The sequence below is a fragment of the Pholcus phalangioides genome, unplaced genomic scaffold (assembly GCF_987345545.1).
Source record: "Pholcus phalangioides strain wild (caught in Gottingen) unplaced genomic scaffold, Ppha-v1.0 ptg000024l_1, whole genome shotgun sequence".
In the NCBI taxonomy this organism is placed as follows: domain Eukaryota; kingdom Metazoa; phylum Arthropoda; class Arachnida; order Araneae; family Pholcidae; genus Pholcus; species Pholcus phalangioides.
The window spans coordinates 12,918,420-12,932,770 of NW_028301616.1; the positions used below are offsets into that span (position 1 = coordinate 12,918,420).

A 14,351-nucleotide genomic window follows, 5' to 3' on the forward strand; every position below is an offset into this window, starting at 1 on the left:
GAAACTATTTTAATCTATGCAAAATTTTGCATTCTCAAGTTATTGGAAGTTAAATAATGAAGATGGAAATGCAAACATTTTCAAATGTTTGCTTGGTGTGATACTTCACCACAGATTCATAAATACAGAACTAATGATTTCTGGGACATCTTAAAACACTGTGAGCTTCTTGTGACTATTCTGCGATTTAAAGTCTCTATTGAGTCTCATTTCCTTTGCTTGAAGATTTCGAAGAATATCGCTTTGAGCTTCTATCTTCTTTAGTACTTGCTGCCTTGTCACTTCATTTCTAGAATATACGTACATATATTCTCTCAAAGCAAATAAGTTAAAACATTATGAATGAAATAGTGATTTAGAATCAATAATTCTCCAAATCAAGCTTGGGACTTCATAGGGGAAAATATAAGGCAGACTGAGACCAGAGCTTAAGAAAATTTGATTAAAAATTTTAGGTCAAGCATATTTCTGTTGTCAGATGGCAAAATGTCACAAGTCACTTTTCCCAAAAAGTTGAGTTGTTGCATACTGGAGTCTCGTTCGCCAAAATTTTGGAAGGTGACAAAATTTCATTCATCTCCTTTGGTTTATGAGGAACCAACAGATTTGTAAATTGCAATAAATCAAAAAAGCCATGGTATCGCATTTTAGTTAAGCAGTATTTACAAATTTGCCCTTGTGAAATTTTGAAAAAGTGACTTGTATAACATTTTGCATCTGAGTACAGATTTAGTGAAGCATATTTTTTTCGAAAAAAAATGAACCAATGTAATTTTATTTTTTACTTTCCTGAAACTTAGTAACCCCTTTATATGTTAATGGACAGGCTCACACAAATTTCTAAAATTTTATCTTTTCCTCAGATTTTAATTTAACAATTGCACATAGAAAAATTACCTATTTGTGTTCCTCTGCAGTGATTGCTGTAATCGATTCAACTCTTTTCTTGCCTTCCTTATGTCTTCACCAATGGAAAAAATCTGAGAAATTTTTTTAAAACAATTCATTCTTATAGTGGAGAAATAAAATCACAAAGTTTTGAAGGACAGAAACAATATATTTTCTATCAGACTATAAGCTTATTATGAGCATAGTTTTTTTTCAATATCTCTTGCTTATTCTGCAGACATAAATAAACATACATAATTTTATGGTATTTTCTCAATTTGAGCAAGCTGTAAATTTTCACAGAGAATATTACCTGAATATTCAAGCTTCTTGTATCAGTTTTGTCCCCAAGCTCATTCGTTACCCCTTTCCCTATTCCATGTCGTCCAACTTCATCTACAAATACATAACAATTTGAATGAGTAAAAAAACCCAACATTTTGAACACAGGGTAAAAATTTACATGAAAGCATTCATGAAAATAACAGGAACAAAGTTATGTGAATGCAGACAGATCAAAGAAAAATTTGATAATTAGAAGTATGAAAAAAATATGGAAAAGATTATGTACTGAAAGTGAACGGGAATATAAATACCCTTAGTTTTTGCTATCTTGCTATTCAAGAAATCAAAAACTGTTTCCCTTTTGGCAGCTTGCACCTCTGTCTTTGCTTTCTTTGCTCGTTGTTCTTCTTTATCTTGTTCAACTGCAAGTCGTGTCTCAATCAAAACGGGACCTTTTTGATCACACTTGTCTCGCATCTCTATGCATTTGTCTAGTGACTTCCCTGCATGTAAGGAAAAATACAAGCATAATTAAAAAGTTATTTTTTTTTAAATCCATCACTTTCTATACTTAATAGCTACCACACTTACCGGCTGGTAAAATCCAGGCTTCCACTGGTTCCAATCTACCATCAGAATGTTTACCAAGGCCTTGTCTAAAAATTTCAATTAGAAAATCATGAACTCTCATGAAAAAACACAACTCTAATATTCAAATATTTCTCGAAATTCTTATATGAAGATGCAATTCAGGTAGTTAGATTCAAGAAAAATTGCATTGGGCATTCGAGTACAAGCCCTGCCATTAAATATATTTGCCACACACCATCTCCATAATATTTTCAATAACTTAGCACTTATGGTCATTTGATTATCCATTGATATTAGCTGGATATTCCTAAGGAATATTTGAACACTGAGCTAAATGCATAGAGTGACAAAATAAATATACCGTATATACTCGTGTATAAGCCGAGTTTTTTTGTGGAAAAATTTGTTCCCAAAGTGTGGGGGTCGGCTTATACTCGGGTCAGTTTTTGATGAGAAAATATTGACCTCCCGCATTCAGTATTCATTTTTGTAGCAGTGCTCGAGAAACCGGCATTATTGGTATAAGAAATGTTCAAACCCCACAGAACTGATAATGTCAAAGCTGAGACAAAGAAATGGAAAACATCATTGGTTGGTGGTGGCTAACATTGATTGTACAGCCTTTAGATGTGAGCATCAACAAGCCTCTCAAAGGCTTTTTGGGAATTTGTGGATCGAATGGATGAGTTCCGATGATAAAAAAACTACAAAAAGCGGTGCCTTGAAGAAACCTGACATTGGCCTTGTGTGCCAATGGGTACATGAGGCGTGGAATTCTGTTTCCACTGAAATTATCATCCGATCCTTCAAAAAGTGTTGCATCAACAATGCGATGGATGGAACTGAAGACGATATCCTCTTTGAAAGTGACAATGGCAATGACAGCACAGATGAGGATAAAAACGAAGATGCCGCACCCTATGATGATCTGATGGATTACGATGAGCTTGGAGACTCAGAAGAAACAGATTAAAAAGTTTGAATCATTTTCTATTGTAAATTACCGCAAGCTATTCATTTTGGGGTCGGCTTATACACGGGTTTTCAATTTATTGCGGTTTTGGTGGTCCTGAAGCGGGGGAGTTGGTTTATATACGAGTCGGCTTATACACGAGTATATACGGTATATGTTATTCATGACACATACTAAACATTTAGATAATTTACAACTATTTATGTGAATTTCACATTTTTTTTGAAAAATTTGTGTAAAGTATTATGAAGCATGTATAAGCAATAATTCATATTCTGTATAAGAAAAAGGAAATCAACCTTCTGTCGAATTGATGATTCGGTTCATGAGAATTAAAGTATTTCTGGAGAATAGTCACATATTGATATAATAGCAACAGAACCTTTTTCACACACACACACACACACACACACACATTGAACCTCCAAGAAAGACTCTAGCTCAAGTGGTTTGACTGTCCCCATATTTTGGTACTTAATGACCATTACATGTAGGCTAGTGAAATCAGCTGATGGCACAATGTGGCGGCAACATTATAGCTTTGTTGAATTCATGTATAGTTTTGTTTTTATACCAGAGTAAATTTTCCAAAAGCTTAGATGTCAAAATATAGCATATCTAACAAATGAGTTTATTTAGTAACTTCATCAGTTAGACGTCATTTTCAATAATCATATGCTAGCTTATTTCATTGGTAGCACAAATTTTTAGAACACAACTGGAACCAGTATATAACTTAGACATGAATATTACTCAATATCTTGAGGCATTACCAGACTAAAGCATGCACCATAAGATACATTTGTTCACTTACCCCCAAACATGACCCATTTTCTCCATCAGTTTTGAACCAATGCCCTGGAAATAGAAAACATAATGTAAGTGAAAATATATGGTTTTATTTTAATTTCTTTAGAATGTTCATTTCATTGAGTTTAAATGTGAAGCGTACAGCAGATTTTTAAATGACCAGAAACCACTGATAAACATAATATTTACTGTTATATTTGTATAATAATTACTGTTAGATACTCCAGTCACATCCTTGGACCTGTAGCTCAAATTCGCTTTTGAATAACTAAAACATGCTGCTCAACAATTCAAACCCATCCCATATCAGTCTAACCCAAAACCTTTGTACACTGTTCAACTACTAGGCAGTTTTAAAATTTTTTCTTTGCATTTATACATGAAATGCACTGCTGAAAAAATAAGTGATATGTGCAACGCAAGATGATTTCAACTTTTAGGCCAGACCATAAGCTACAAATATTTTTCAGCTAGAATATAAACTGAAGAGCCAAAAAAACTGGTACAGGCATGCATATGCAAATAAAGAGATATGGAACCGATCAGAGTATGGCGCTGCGTTCTGCAACGCCTATATAACACAACAAGTGTCTGGCATAGTTGTTAGATCGGTTACTGCTGCTACAATGGCAGGTTATCGAGATTTAAGTGAGTTTGAACGTGGTGTTATAGTCGGAGCACGAGAGATGGGACATAGCATCTCCGAGGTAGCGTTGAAATTTGGATTTTCACGTACGACCATTTCACGAGTGTTCCGTGAATATCGGGAATCCGGTAAAAAATTAAATCTACGACATCGCTGCGGCCGGAAAAAGATCATGCAGGAACGGGACCAACGACGACTGCCGACGAGAATCATTAAACATGACAGACGTGCAACCCTTCCGCAAATTGCTGCAGATTTCAATGCTGGGCCATCCACAAGTGTCAGCGTGCGAACCATTCAACGAAACATCATCGATATGGGCTTCCGGAGCCAAAGACCCACTCGTGTACCCTTGATGACTGCACGGCACAAAGCTTTACGCCTCGCCTGGGCCCGACAACACCGACATTGGACTGTTGAGGACTGGAAACACGTTGCCTGGTCTGACGAGTCTCGGTTCCAATTGCTTCGAGCTGATGGACGTGTATGGGTATGGAGACAACCTCATGAATCCATGGAACCTACATGTCAACAGGGGACTGTTCAAGCTGGTGCAGGCTCTGTGATGGCATGGGGCGTGTGCAGCTGGGGTTATGGGACCCCTGATACGTGTAGATACGACTCTGACAGGTGACAGGTACGTAAGCATCCTGTCTGATCACCTGCGCCCATTCATGTCCATTGTGCATTCCGACAGACTTGGACGATTTCAGCAGGACAATGCGACACCCCACACGTCCAGAATTGCTACAAAGTGGCTCCAGGAACACTCTTCTGACTTTAGACACTTCCGCTGGCCACCTAAATCTCCAGACATGAACATTATTGAACATATCTGGGATGCCTTGCAACGTGCTGTTCAGAAGAGATCTCCACCCCTCTTACTCCTACAGATTTATGGACAGCCCTGCAGGATTCATGGTGTCAGTTACCTCCAGCACTACTTCAGACATTAGTTGAGTCCATGCCACGTCGTGTTGCGGCACTTCTGCGGGCTCGCTGGGGCCCTACACAATATTAGGCAGGTGAACCAGTTTTTTTGGCTCTTCAGTGTATATACTCACTTTGCGATATACTAGATATACTCATAACAGACATACTAGACAAAATCTGATTAATTTTGATACACACAAATATTTTTTAACTGTGATCACAGAACTTTAACCTTAACAATGTTAACCTTAACACATAACCTTACCAATCAAGTGGACACCAGTATCGATTGGTAAAGGACATTTCTAGGTTATGGTGTCACAGGGAATTTTTCTCTAATAGGGTTGTAAATAAATGGAATAGCTTACCCCCGGGGGTAGTAAATTTTAACACAATTGACACATTTAAAAAGAAATACAATAAACATGTTTGGGTAAATCGAGAAGCTATCCATACTTAGAATAAGACAACCATAAGCATTCTTTATGGGTATTGTATAATATTTTATCATGTACATATATATTGTTCCTAGTTTCTGTAATTGCATTTTTAATTGGGTTGATGTAGTTTAGAAATATATGACATCCATATTTGTTATGGGCATCTTTTTCCTCAGCCACCTCAATGGGCATTTTGCCTGTTGTGGCTATTTAAAACATTAGGGCATATGTCTTGCAAATCCACCGCTTTTAATTCTATCCCAGCATGTTATTTCTCCTGACTATTGTATTGTGATACTACTTAATTTTGCAAACACAGCTCTCCAGAACTGTTAATTTCTACTGGGATGAGATAATTATTGCTTTTGGGAGTATACTGCACTACTTTTTACAATAGAACCTCTCAAACTTCCTATCAAAATTCTGTTTTAGCTTTTTTTATTACATTAGCCATTATTATTATTTTTGTACCATATCTTCTTGATGTATTGTGGGTGTGCACTGCGTTTTTTAGGCCTTGAGGGAAAATGGAAACAATGTTGGCACCATCATGTCTCAGTGAATTAGTCAGAAATGTCAGCTTTGGTCAAAAGAACTTTTTTTTCATTTCATTTCTCCATGCTGTAAAGTCAACCTTTGCGTTTTAGAACTTGTCCAGTGCTCGATTATTTTCTGTGCTTATCTAAGTGAATTTCAAAACATGTCAAAAACATCAAGTGATGCGACAGGTATAAGCCATAAACAGAAACATAATACTTCAAGTTTTTGTGAGGAAAAGTAAACTTCTGAAAAAGCTAGAATACGAAACACCAGTATGAATGTTGTGAGAAGAATATAGAATTAGAAAATTTACCTTTTATAATCTCCACAAAAAACAAAATTGAATCCATGCAATTCGTATACAAAAATATGTTTAAAGGAAAAGTAAAGGGATCTTTTTACTAGAGACATTATGTAATTTATAAATTGTGGTTTAAAATTAAATTATCTATTATTATACGCATATAGTTACCAGAATACGTAGTCACTCTTCCTGTAAAAAAAAAAGGTCACTAATTCAAAACTTGTCTTTAGAGGTGGAAACCTACCGTGCAGTTTGGCCTCCAAAATACCCCACAAAGGTTCAATTATATTAAGATCAGGGGACTGAGTGGGCCACACGAAGTGTTGCAGTTCATCATCATGTGCATCAAGCCAGTCTCAGATGATTCCAGCAGTGTGAATGAGCGAATTATCTTCTTGGAACACAGGTCGAGAATCAGGGAACTGGTATTGCACCATTGGATGAAGATGGTCAGCCAAAATACTGACATAAACCGATGCTTTAACCCACCCATCCAGGACAACAAGTGAGACATCGTGCCCCACAGCATCACTGATCCCCCCTCCACGCTTAACAGTAGAAAGGAGACAATCAACATCATAGGGTTGTGCTGGCGTTCTCCAAACATAAACACGTCTGTTAGTCTAGAATAATGTGAATGGCGATTTGTCTACCAGATGACATTCTCCCATTGTTGTTGTGTCCAATTCTTATGTTTGTGACACCATGTTCTTCGTTTCAAGGCATTGCATGGTGTCACCAATGATTTTGGAATAGCCCCTCTACCGTGCATGTTTGGTGCATGCAGTTCACGGTGGATAGTTTTTGTCGATACACCTTCCTGTAGATGTGTGTTCATCTCAGATGTTATCAAGGATAATGTTGACTTGTGATTTCTGACCACAATCTGCTTCAAAACCCTTCTGTCTCTATCAGTCATTTTCAACTTTTGGCCACTATTATGCTTTGGCAGATGATGTCTTTCCCTGTTTGCTATAGGCTGTTATTACCATCGACACAGTACCTCTCCCGACACTAACAAGGGGTGGCCATTTTCATTACTGTGGCCCCGGCAAGAAGGGCTCCAACAATCATGCCTCTTTCGAAATCTGTGAGGTCAGCCATAATGAAGTTTTAACGCCCCAATATACATCGCATCCGAACGCTATGACTGCTATGACTAGACTGATGTGTGCACATTCTTGCCGACTAGGTAGCGGGAGTATATGACAGGTTCCCTTGAGTGTTGTTTTTTTCAAGGTGTTCATATTATTTTGTCCAACTCCTGTATATATATATATACACACACATTTCCTTATTAATTTTATTTGAAATGAATATATGAATCAATATGCTCAAAGAAGCACATTACCGTTATCAATTATAAAAACATGAAAAATAAACAAAATTGGATCTATTATCTGGAAAATTCCATAATCTGGAATCACCTAGGTCCCAAGGATTCTGGATTTGAGAAGTTCTAATGAACTAGAGTGAAAGAAATTAGTCTAGGATTGATGAAAAATTAAATGAGAGCATGTTTTTACAACCTTATATTCCCATTCATATTATTTAATATTTTTGAAAGAGTTCAAATTAAAAGTACTGCAAAAATACAAACTGTATACTTTTGTATGCTGCTCCCAAACAGCAGGAAGTGAAGAAACTTGATCTAATGGTAAAAAGTCTTTGTTGAAGATACTACTGCTAGAAGGACTCGCAGAATCAAATTCCTTTGGTGAACTTGAGTCCTCCTCATCACTATCTCCAACAGAATGTGATCCGTCCTGATCAACCACTGCTTAAAAATTAAAAAATTAAAAAAAATTAAAAATACAAATCATGGCGAAATAAATAAAACTAATAAAAAATTATAAGTGCGTAACAGACAAAATGGTACATCTGAGAATATTCGTGTTGAAGTACCACTTCAAATAATACAAATAGAAAAAGAAAAAAAATCCAAATAAAAAACAAATTTTGTCTTATTACATTGCATGCCAATTTTATTTAAAACAATTGTTTTTTGGTTCGCATCAATCATTTTGAAAATCATGGAGTCCAGTGTTTATCTGGATGGATCACACATTGTCTTTTTTATTTTAATCAGGTTCCATCTATGATTTGGTATTGAGAATATGATTAAAATTAACATCAGATTATTTGTTATAGTTATTCAATCGAACGCTACAAGCCTCCAAAATTGTAAGCTAAAACTGTAAGTGCAATGGCAGATAGGCCAAAAAATACTGCACATGCCTTGTTTTATTTTCAACAGAAGTAAATTCAAGCATTGCGACCAAGAAAAAAAAATATCATGCTTGATATGAATGTAAGTTTAACCAGAACTAAAAATAACATCTCGGATTGACTTTCGGTCAAAGTTCTGAAGGCAAAAAGGCATTTAAAAAACCCCTTCAATGTAATAAATATAGTCTAGGGCTTTCAATGCTGCTATTCAGTACAATATAGGCCTATATGAAACTTCCAAATTGTTAGCCCATAGTCAGGGGAAATTCACTTTGCAACGTTTCATGGTTTAAGCAAGAATAAAGTTGACACTCTTCTCTCTCTTTCTCTCACACACATGCTATACATAAATAAACACACATAACTCACTCCTGAAAATTTTTCTAGTCAACATTCACATGGCATCACTCATCAGTTTTTGCAATGTTTCTTTTCTGTGTTTTTTTTATGCTCAGCCACATTGTATTGAGTTTGAAATGCCATGTATGTGCACATTCGTTTTAATGCTTACAGACTTATGCTCAATAAATCATATTCATTTAAGTTCTCTTCATTCACTATTGTTTTGGTCTCAACACCTGCCCCAGATTTGGGTGAAATGCCAGTATATAAATATATTTTCAGAATATCGGCAAACAGACTCAAATTTGGGTATATTTATTTGTAAATATTTCATCTCCAATCTTGCAATTGTTTAACATTTATTTTTAGAGGCACAATCACTTTTTTGGGCTTTTTATATTACAATGAAATTTTATGTTTCTTCTGAAGAATCGTTCTAACAACTAATGACAGGAAAAAAAATTTCCCAATAAAATTTGAATAACAAATAGGAAAATTTAAATATTCTATACTTATGAAATTCATTCACAAACAAAATTCACTGCACTTTTAAAAACCTTAAAGTTCATACATAACCAAAGAAAAAAATATGTAAAAAGCTTTGTGTTCCCTTAAAAGTTATGACTACATAAAAATAAAATTTGACCTAATGGTATGATGCAGTCTGCTCCCAATGTGTGAGTCTTTCCTGACTTGTCAAATTTCACAGAAAATTTATGGTCCTTTGAACATTTCTCTACTGTTGCTTTTTGCCATAAACCATCATCACACTTTGCAAGGCACTTTGAATCTATTTTCAAATTCCTACAAAAAAAAAACAAAAACAAAGAGGTTAACTTTATTGTTTTGCATTCTGATGACTGTTTTGAATTTCTTCATATCACAGTTTAATTTATAAGAAATCCAGGAAATGGCACAATGTAATCTTTGTATATAATTCTCATTTTCACACTGTGCATGTGTGCGCATATTGTCAATACAAATGTTCATTTTCAACTAATCTTAGCAAAATTCTGCACATATAATTTACAGGACATGTCTTAAACTGGTTTACTTTTTTTTGAAAACTTTTTTGAACTTTGAAAAAAAGGGAAAATAATCAAAAAATGATCAAGTCATTTTTTCTTTTTATCTCATGAATAGAGAAAGATAATATAATTAAAATGCAGAACCTCATCTGAAAACCAAAGACCCTGTGAAAATTACAGGTGTTTCACAAGTGTCTTCCCCCATAGGTTAGTGTGGGTCTGGAAGCATAAGGCATATTTGAATATATTCATATATCATTTGTTATATAATATTACTAAATTAATTTCGTAACTTTTTCATATATGCTAGTGGAAATGAAAGGAGGAAAAATCTTTCACTATAACCGGTAAAAGCCCAAATTCATAACTGCCCCTAATTCACTGCAATAGGTGACCATTATCTTACTGGTCTGAACAGTGAGACTATGAAAATGCTGAAATATGTATATCAGCTAAATGCTCTATTGTACATTGTTCATTTACCACTATTCCTGTTCAACACTAGGTAAGTTTTGTTGGTTTTCCATAAAATGAAGCCACAAACACACATACAAAAAAAGGGAACAGAAAACTGCATTAAAAAAATTTTTAAGAAACTTCTTTCAACCTGAGATCAGGAAGAACAAACTCTTGCAAATCAGAAAAACTAACTTTGTGTCCGTGAGAATACCTGTAATTATAAATAAAGAAAATTAGCCCTAATTATAAGGAGTGAGTTTTGAAGCAGCAATTTTAATTTGCAATAACCCACAACAAAACTAAGAAATAAAATTATTGTAAGCTAACAACAATTATCAATAATATAATATATTACGAGTGTTCACATTTAATATATATTTTTTATAATGAAACTGACTAAGACAATTAACCATCAGTTAAAAACTACTTAGTTATCAGTCATTTAAATGCCTACACAAATTTTCCCAGTTTTGCAAAAAAAATTAAAATATTAATTACTTGAGTAATATGTTATACTGCTGTAAGTTCAATCGATACAAACCTGCATTTCTCTTCTGAAAACTTACAATGACCATCCAAGAAAAATGAGCAAGGTTTCATTTGATCACATACTGGATTACAGAACATCACTCTAACCTGCATTAAATTGAGTTGGAATTAAAAATCATCAAATTTTACATGTGAATGGTTTTCATTATACAGTCAATGCTTGATTTTAGGAACCTCCAGTTTACAAAATAGTTCTCCAGTACAAAACATTAGATCATTTCTTTGAATGTCTTTTCGGTTCAGAAACTTTCAAGTTTACAACTGATTGTTTATTTCTGTTTGAGTTCACAATAACGACCCTAGGCTATACAAAAATTTTTTAGGTAAAATTCATTTTCTCAATATTTATATTGTTCAAATATATTAAAATTTTTTTACTGTTAACTTTGTGATGCATTTGTACCATACTGAAGTATCAGATATTTCTTGATTTGAGGAACTTGACTTAGAATAAAACATCAGACCTAAAATCAACATGGCAAAAAAAATGTAATTCCTATACATTCCCCTAAACCTGTGTAAATTTTAGTAGTAAAAGAGGATTCATGTTTTGTGTATGAAAAATAATCATGAAAATGTTGATGAAAAATAATCATGAAAATGTTGATGAAAAATAATCATGAAAATGTTGATGAAATGGTCCATCTTTAATGCAGTTACCTGCAAAACGTGCTATGTTCACTTCTATCATGAAAGCTTTTCTTCAATGTATATAACTTGATTATATCACTTAAATGTTATCTAACAAAAAGATTTTGCAAGTTTACAACAAGGGTATATCTAAGCTATATTTAATCACAGAAGTCATCCAAAAGTTTCAGTTGAAAAGGAAGCTTCTGGATTATATTCACACAGGGCAGCTTAGCTACCAGCACACACCACATTTTAATGCAAAGTTGTTGATCCTAGAGGCACCCTTCTAATTAGAAAAATTATCCAAATAATGTGTAGAACTCAGAAACACATTCATATTGAAAGGGGGGTGTACAGTTATTAAAACAAAAAAAAAACTTTTTATACAGACACCTTGTGCCCTGCTTCTCCCAATGCCAACAAAAAAAGTTCACGTTTCTAAGTGTACTATTTGCTGAGATATTTAAATTGAATAAAACAAGAAAAGTTGGGGTAAAATAGAATAAAATTTATCATCTATGTCTCCCTACACAGATGTTATGATGGTGGAGGGTTACTGCTATATATCACACAGTTTCATCGAAATTCCTGAATATTATATCTCAAAATATCAGGATAAATATAATATTTGATAAACTACTTTTATATACAACATATTACTTCTATGTCTTCAACACTCTTCATGCCATTTGGATCATAATCTACTGAGACAACCAATGCATTATAATATCCCTGTTCTCCAGAAATCTGCTTATAAGGAGCCCTGCACTTGCTTCCTTCAAGGGATGATATAATTTGTGCAAGTTCTTGATATGACTCATTTTCAATGTCTTCATCTTCACTCTTACTATCCGTGGCATCTGGATGAGTATCTGAATCATCTTCATTGGAATTCCCTTGAAGAGCTTTGATTTCCATCTAAGTAATAAAACACACATTGATCACTTAACATATCAAAATATCACTAATATCTCATAATTTGTTGATAAATTTCCAACAACACAAGATCTATTTTCTGATTCACCCTCTCAATTACCTTATGACAGAAGGTTCGCAACCAAATTTACCTAGCAATAAACTCTGACTTTTTTGATCACTAAAATATAGCCTACGCAGAAATATGGGAAGAGTCTCTCGTATTTCATCTATTTATATATAATAATTGATTTTCTCATTCTGTGTGTGCTGGTCAAAAATTTGGTCAACATCCAGTCATGTGAGAATTTCGAAAAATAAAAGATTTCATTTCCATGCTGCGGGTTTTACAGGTGGCGTCCAAGAAATTAACTATATTATAAATACTGTATAGATTTATACTCTCAATGAACACAACTCTTCATATTTCTTCCAACATATTTGGAAGAATCGATTCAAAAAGAAATTAAACCTTTTCCATCTAGAGTAATTTATTTACTTGCAACACTTTTAATTTTGGTGTTTTATGAAGATCACAGTTCACTTCCTATGATAGAAAATCATTATGCAGACATGCCAACATTGATTTAAAGCACAGCAATAGTGATGAATGTTCACCTTTACCATGGGGGGGGGGGGGGTTGGTTACCCCCTAGGACAACATAGTCATAGTACAATAAAAAATAATCACTCAAGAATTTAACTTCAAATTCAACATTCATTAAATACAGCACCTCAGTGGCACTAGAACCTAGAGGCCTCCAGCTTCATGAGCCCCCATGCCACTTCCCGATGCAACGTTCCAAGGTCACAGAGTCCCTTAATAATTCATGAATATTCAATGTAATCCCAACCTGCATACAGGCCGTATATATGGATGATTAGCAACCCTAGACCGCTCCATCCCTGTTTTCTTCATATCAGAGCTCCTATGGCACGTACGATGAAATATTCTTTCTGACACAAGTTCTATGAGCTTAACCATGCACTGTGCAAATGAAGCAGGGTCTGGACCCACAGGGTGGGACGGTTTTGGCAGAAAATAGGTTTTTGTGCGTTTAGGCATCAAGTTCAGCGGTGGGTTTAGATGCGGCTTTACAGATTTCCTTCTGCGCACAGACAAAACAGATCAGCTATGAGTTTGTCTTCTCTCGAACTCTCACATGCGTACACAAATTCATCATTACAGTAAAGATTGATGTAATTTTATAAAAATAAGTAAAGCGCCACAAGAAACTAAGACTTAATTTTTTTAAACTGATTTCCGTAGCATTAAGTTTGTCTCCTGCAGCTTCGTAGTTCATTGCGGCCATCCGTGGAAACTATGGACAATCCGTAGCAGTTGGAAACTCTGATTTTGATAGAATTCATATGAAATTCTGGACACTCATTTTCGCCATTCAGAAACTTAACTCAGACTTTAGCTCATATTGAGTTTTTTTTCAATATTTGTACCATAATGAGATGATAATAAAGTAGGCTCACCTGAAATTTAGCAAATTCATCATCAATGGATTGATCGTGATTCCCTGAAGCTTCAAGGCCATTACTAGATTCTACTCCTCCTATTGATAATACCAAAGCATAAGAAAACTTACAAATTTTAATCTCAGCTCAATATAGTTGTGCAACTGAAAATGAAAATCAGTGCATAGCATAGAATTGGAGAAACAAACTATTACAACATTTTTCCAGAAAGAAAAACCTGATTGCTACAATCAGCAGAGTACGAAAGAAAAGCAGTAAAAGAATACTCATACACCTGGCAACGAGATCCAACAACCAT

General features: G+C 34.7%; 1 protein-coding gene across 2 annotated transcripts in view; it reads right to left on the bottom strand.

Annotated features, from left to right (window-relative positions):
- The window catches only part of LOC149068755 (zinc finger CCCH-type with G patch domain-containing protein), a 16,904-nt gene continuing 2,553 nt past the window's right edge, over positions 1 to 14,351 (bottom strand). Inside the window, exons 3-14 of one of the 2 annotated variants that reach the window (XM_089251279.1) lie at positions 14,051 to 14,130; positions 12,311 to 12,568; positions 11,010 to 11,104; positions 10,617 to 10,679; positions 9,628 to 9,785; positions 8,018 to 8,187; positions 3,552 to 3,595; positions 1,765 to 1,829; positions 1,485 to 1,676; positions 1,202 to 1,284; positions 898 to 980; positions 1 to 289 (exon numbers count right to left, since the gene is read on the bottom strand). In XM_089251279.1, coding sequence (XP_089107405.1) covers positions 151 to 289; positions 898 to 980; positions 1,202 to 1,284; positions 1,485 to 1,676; positions 1,765 to 1,829; positions 3,552 to 3,595; positions 8,018 to 8,187; positions 9,628 to 9,785; positions 10,617 to 10,679; positions 11,010 to 11,104; positions 12,311 to 12,568; positions 14,051 to 14,130 — 1,430 coding nt within the window. In that variant the 3' untranslated portion in view covers positions 1 to 150. Of the gene's footprint in view, positions 290 to 897; positions 981 to 1,201; positions 1,285 to 1,484; positions 1,677 to 1,764; positions 1,830 to 3,551; positions 3,596 to 8,017; positions 8,191 to 9,627; positions 9,786 to 10,616; positions 10,680 to 11,009; positions 11,105 to 12,310; positions 12,569 to 14,050; positions 14,131 to 14,351 lie in introns of both variants that reach the window. The other variant, XM_089251278.1, reaches the window with a different exon arrangement.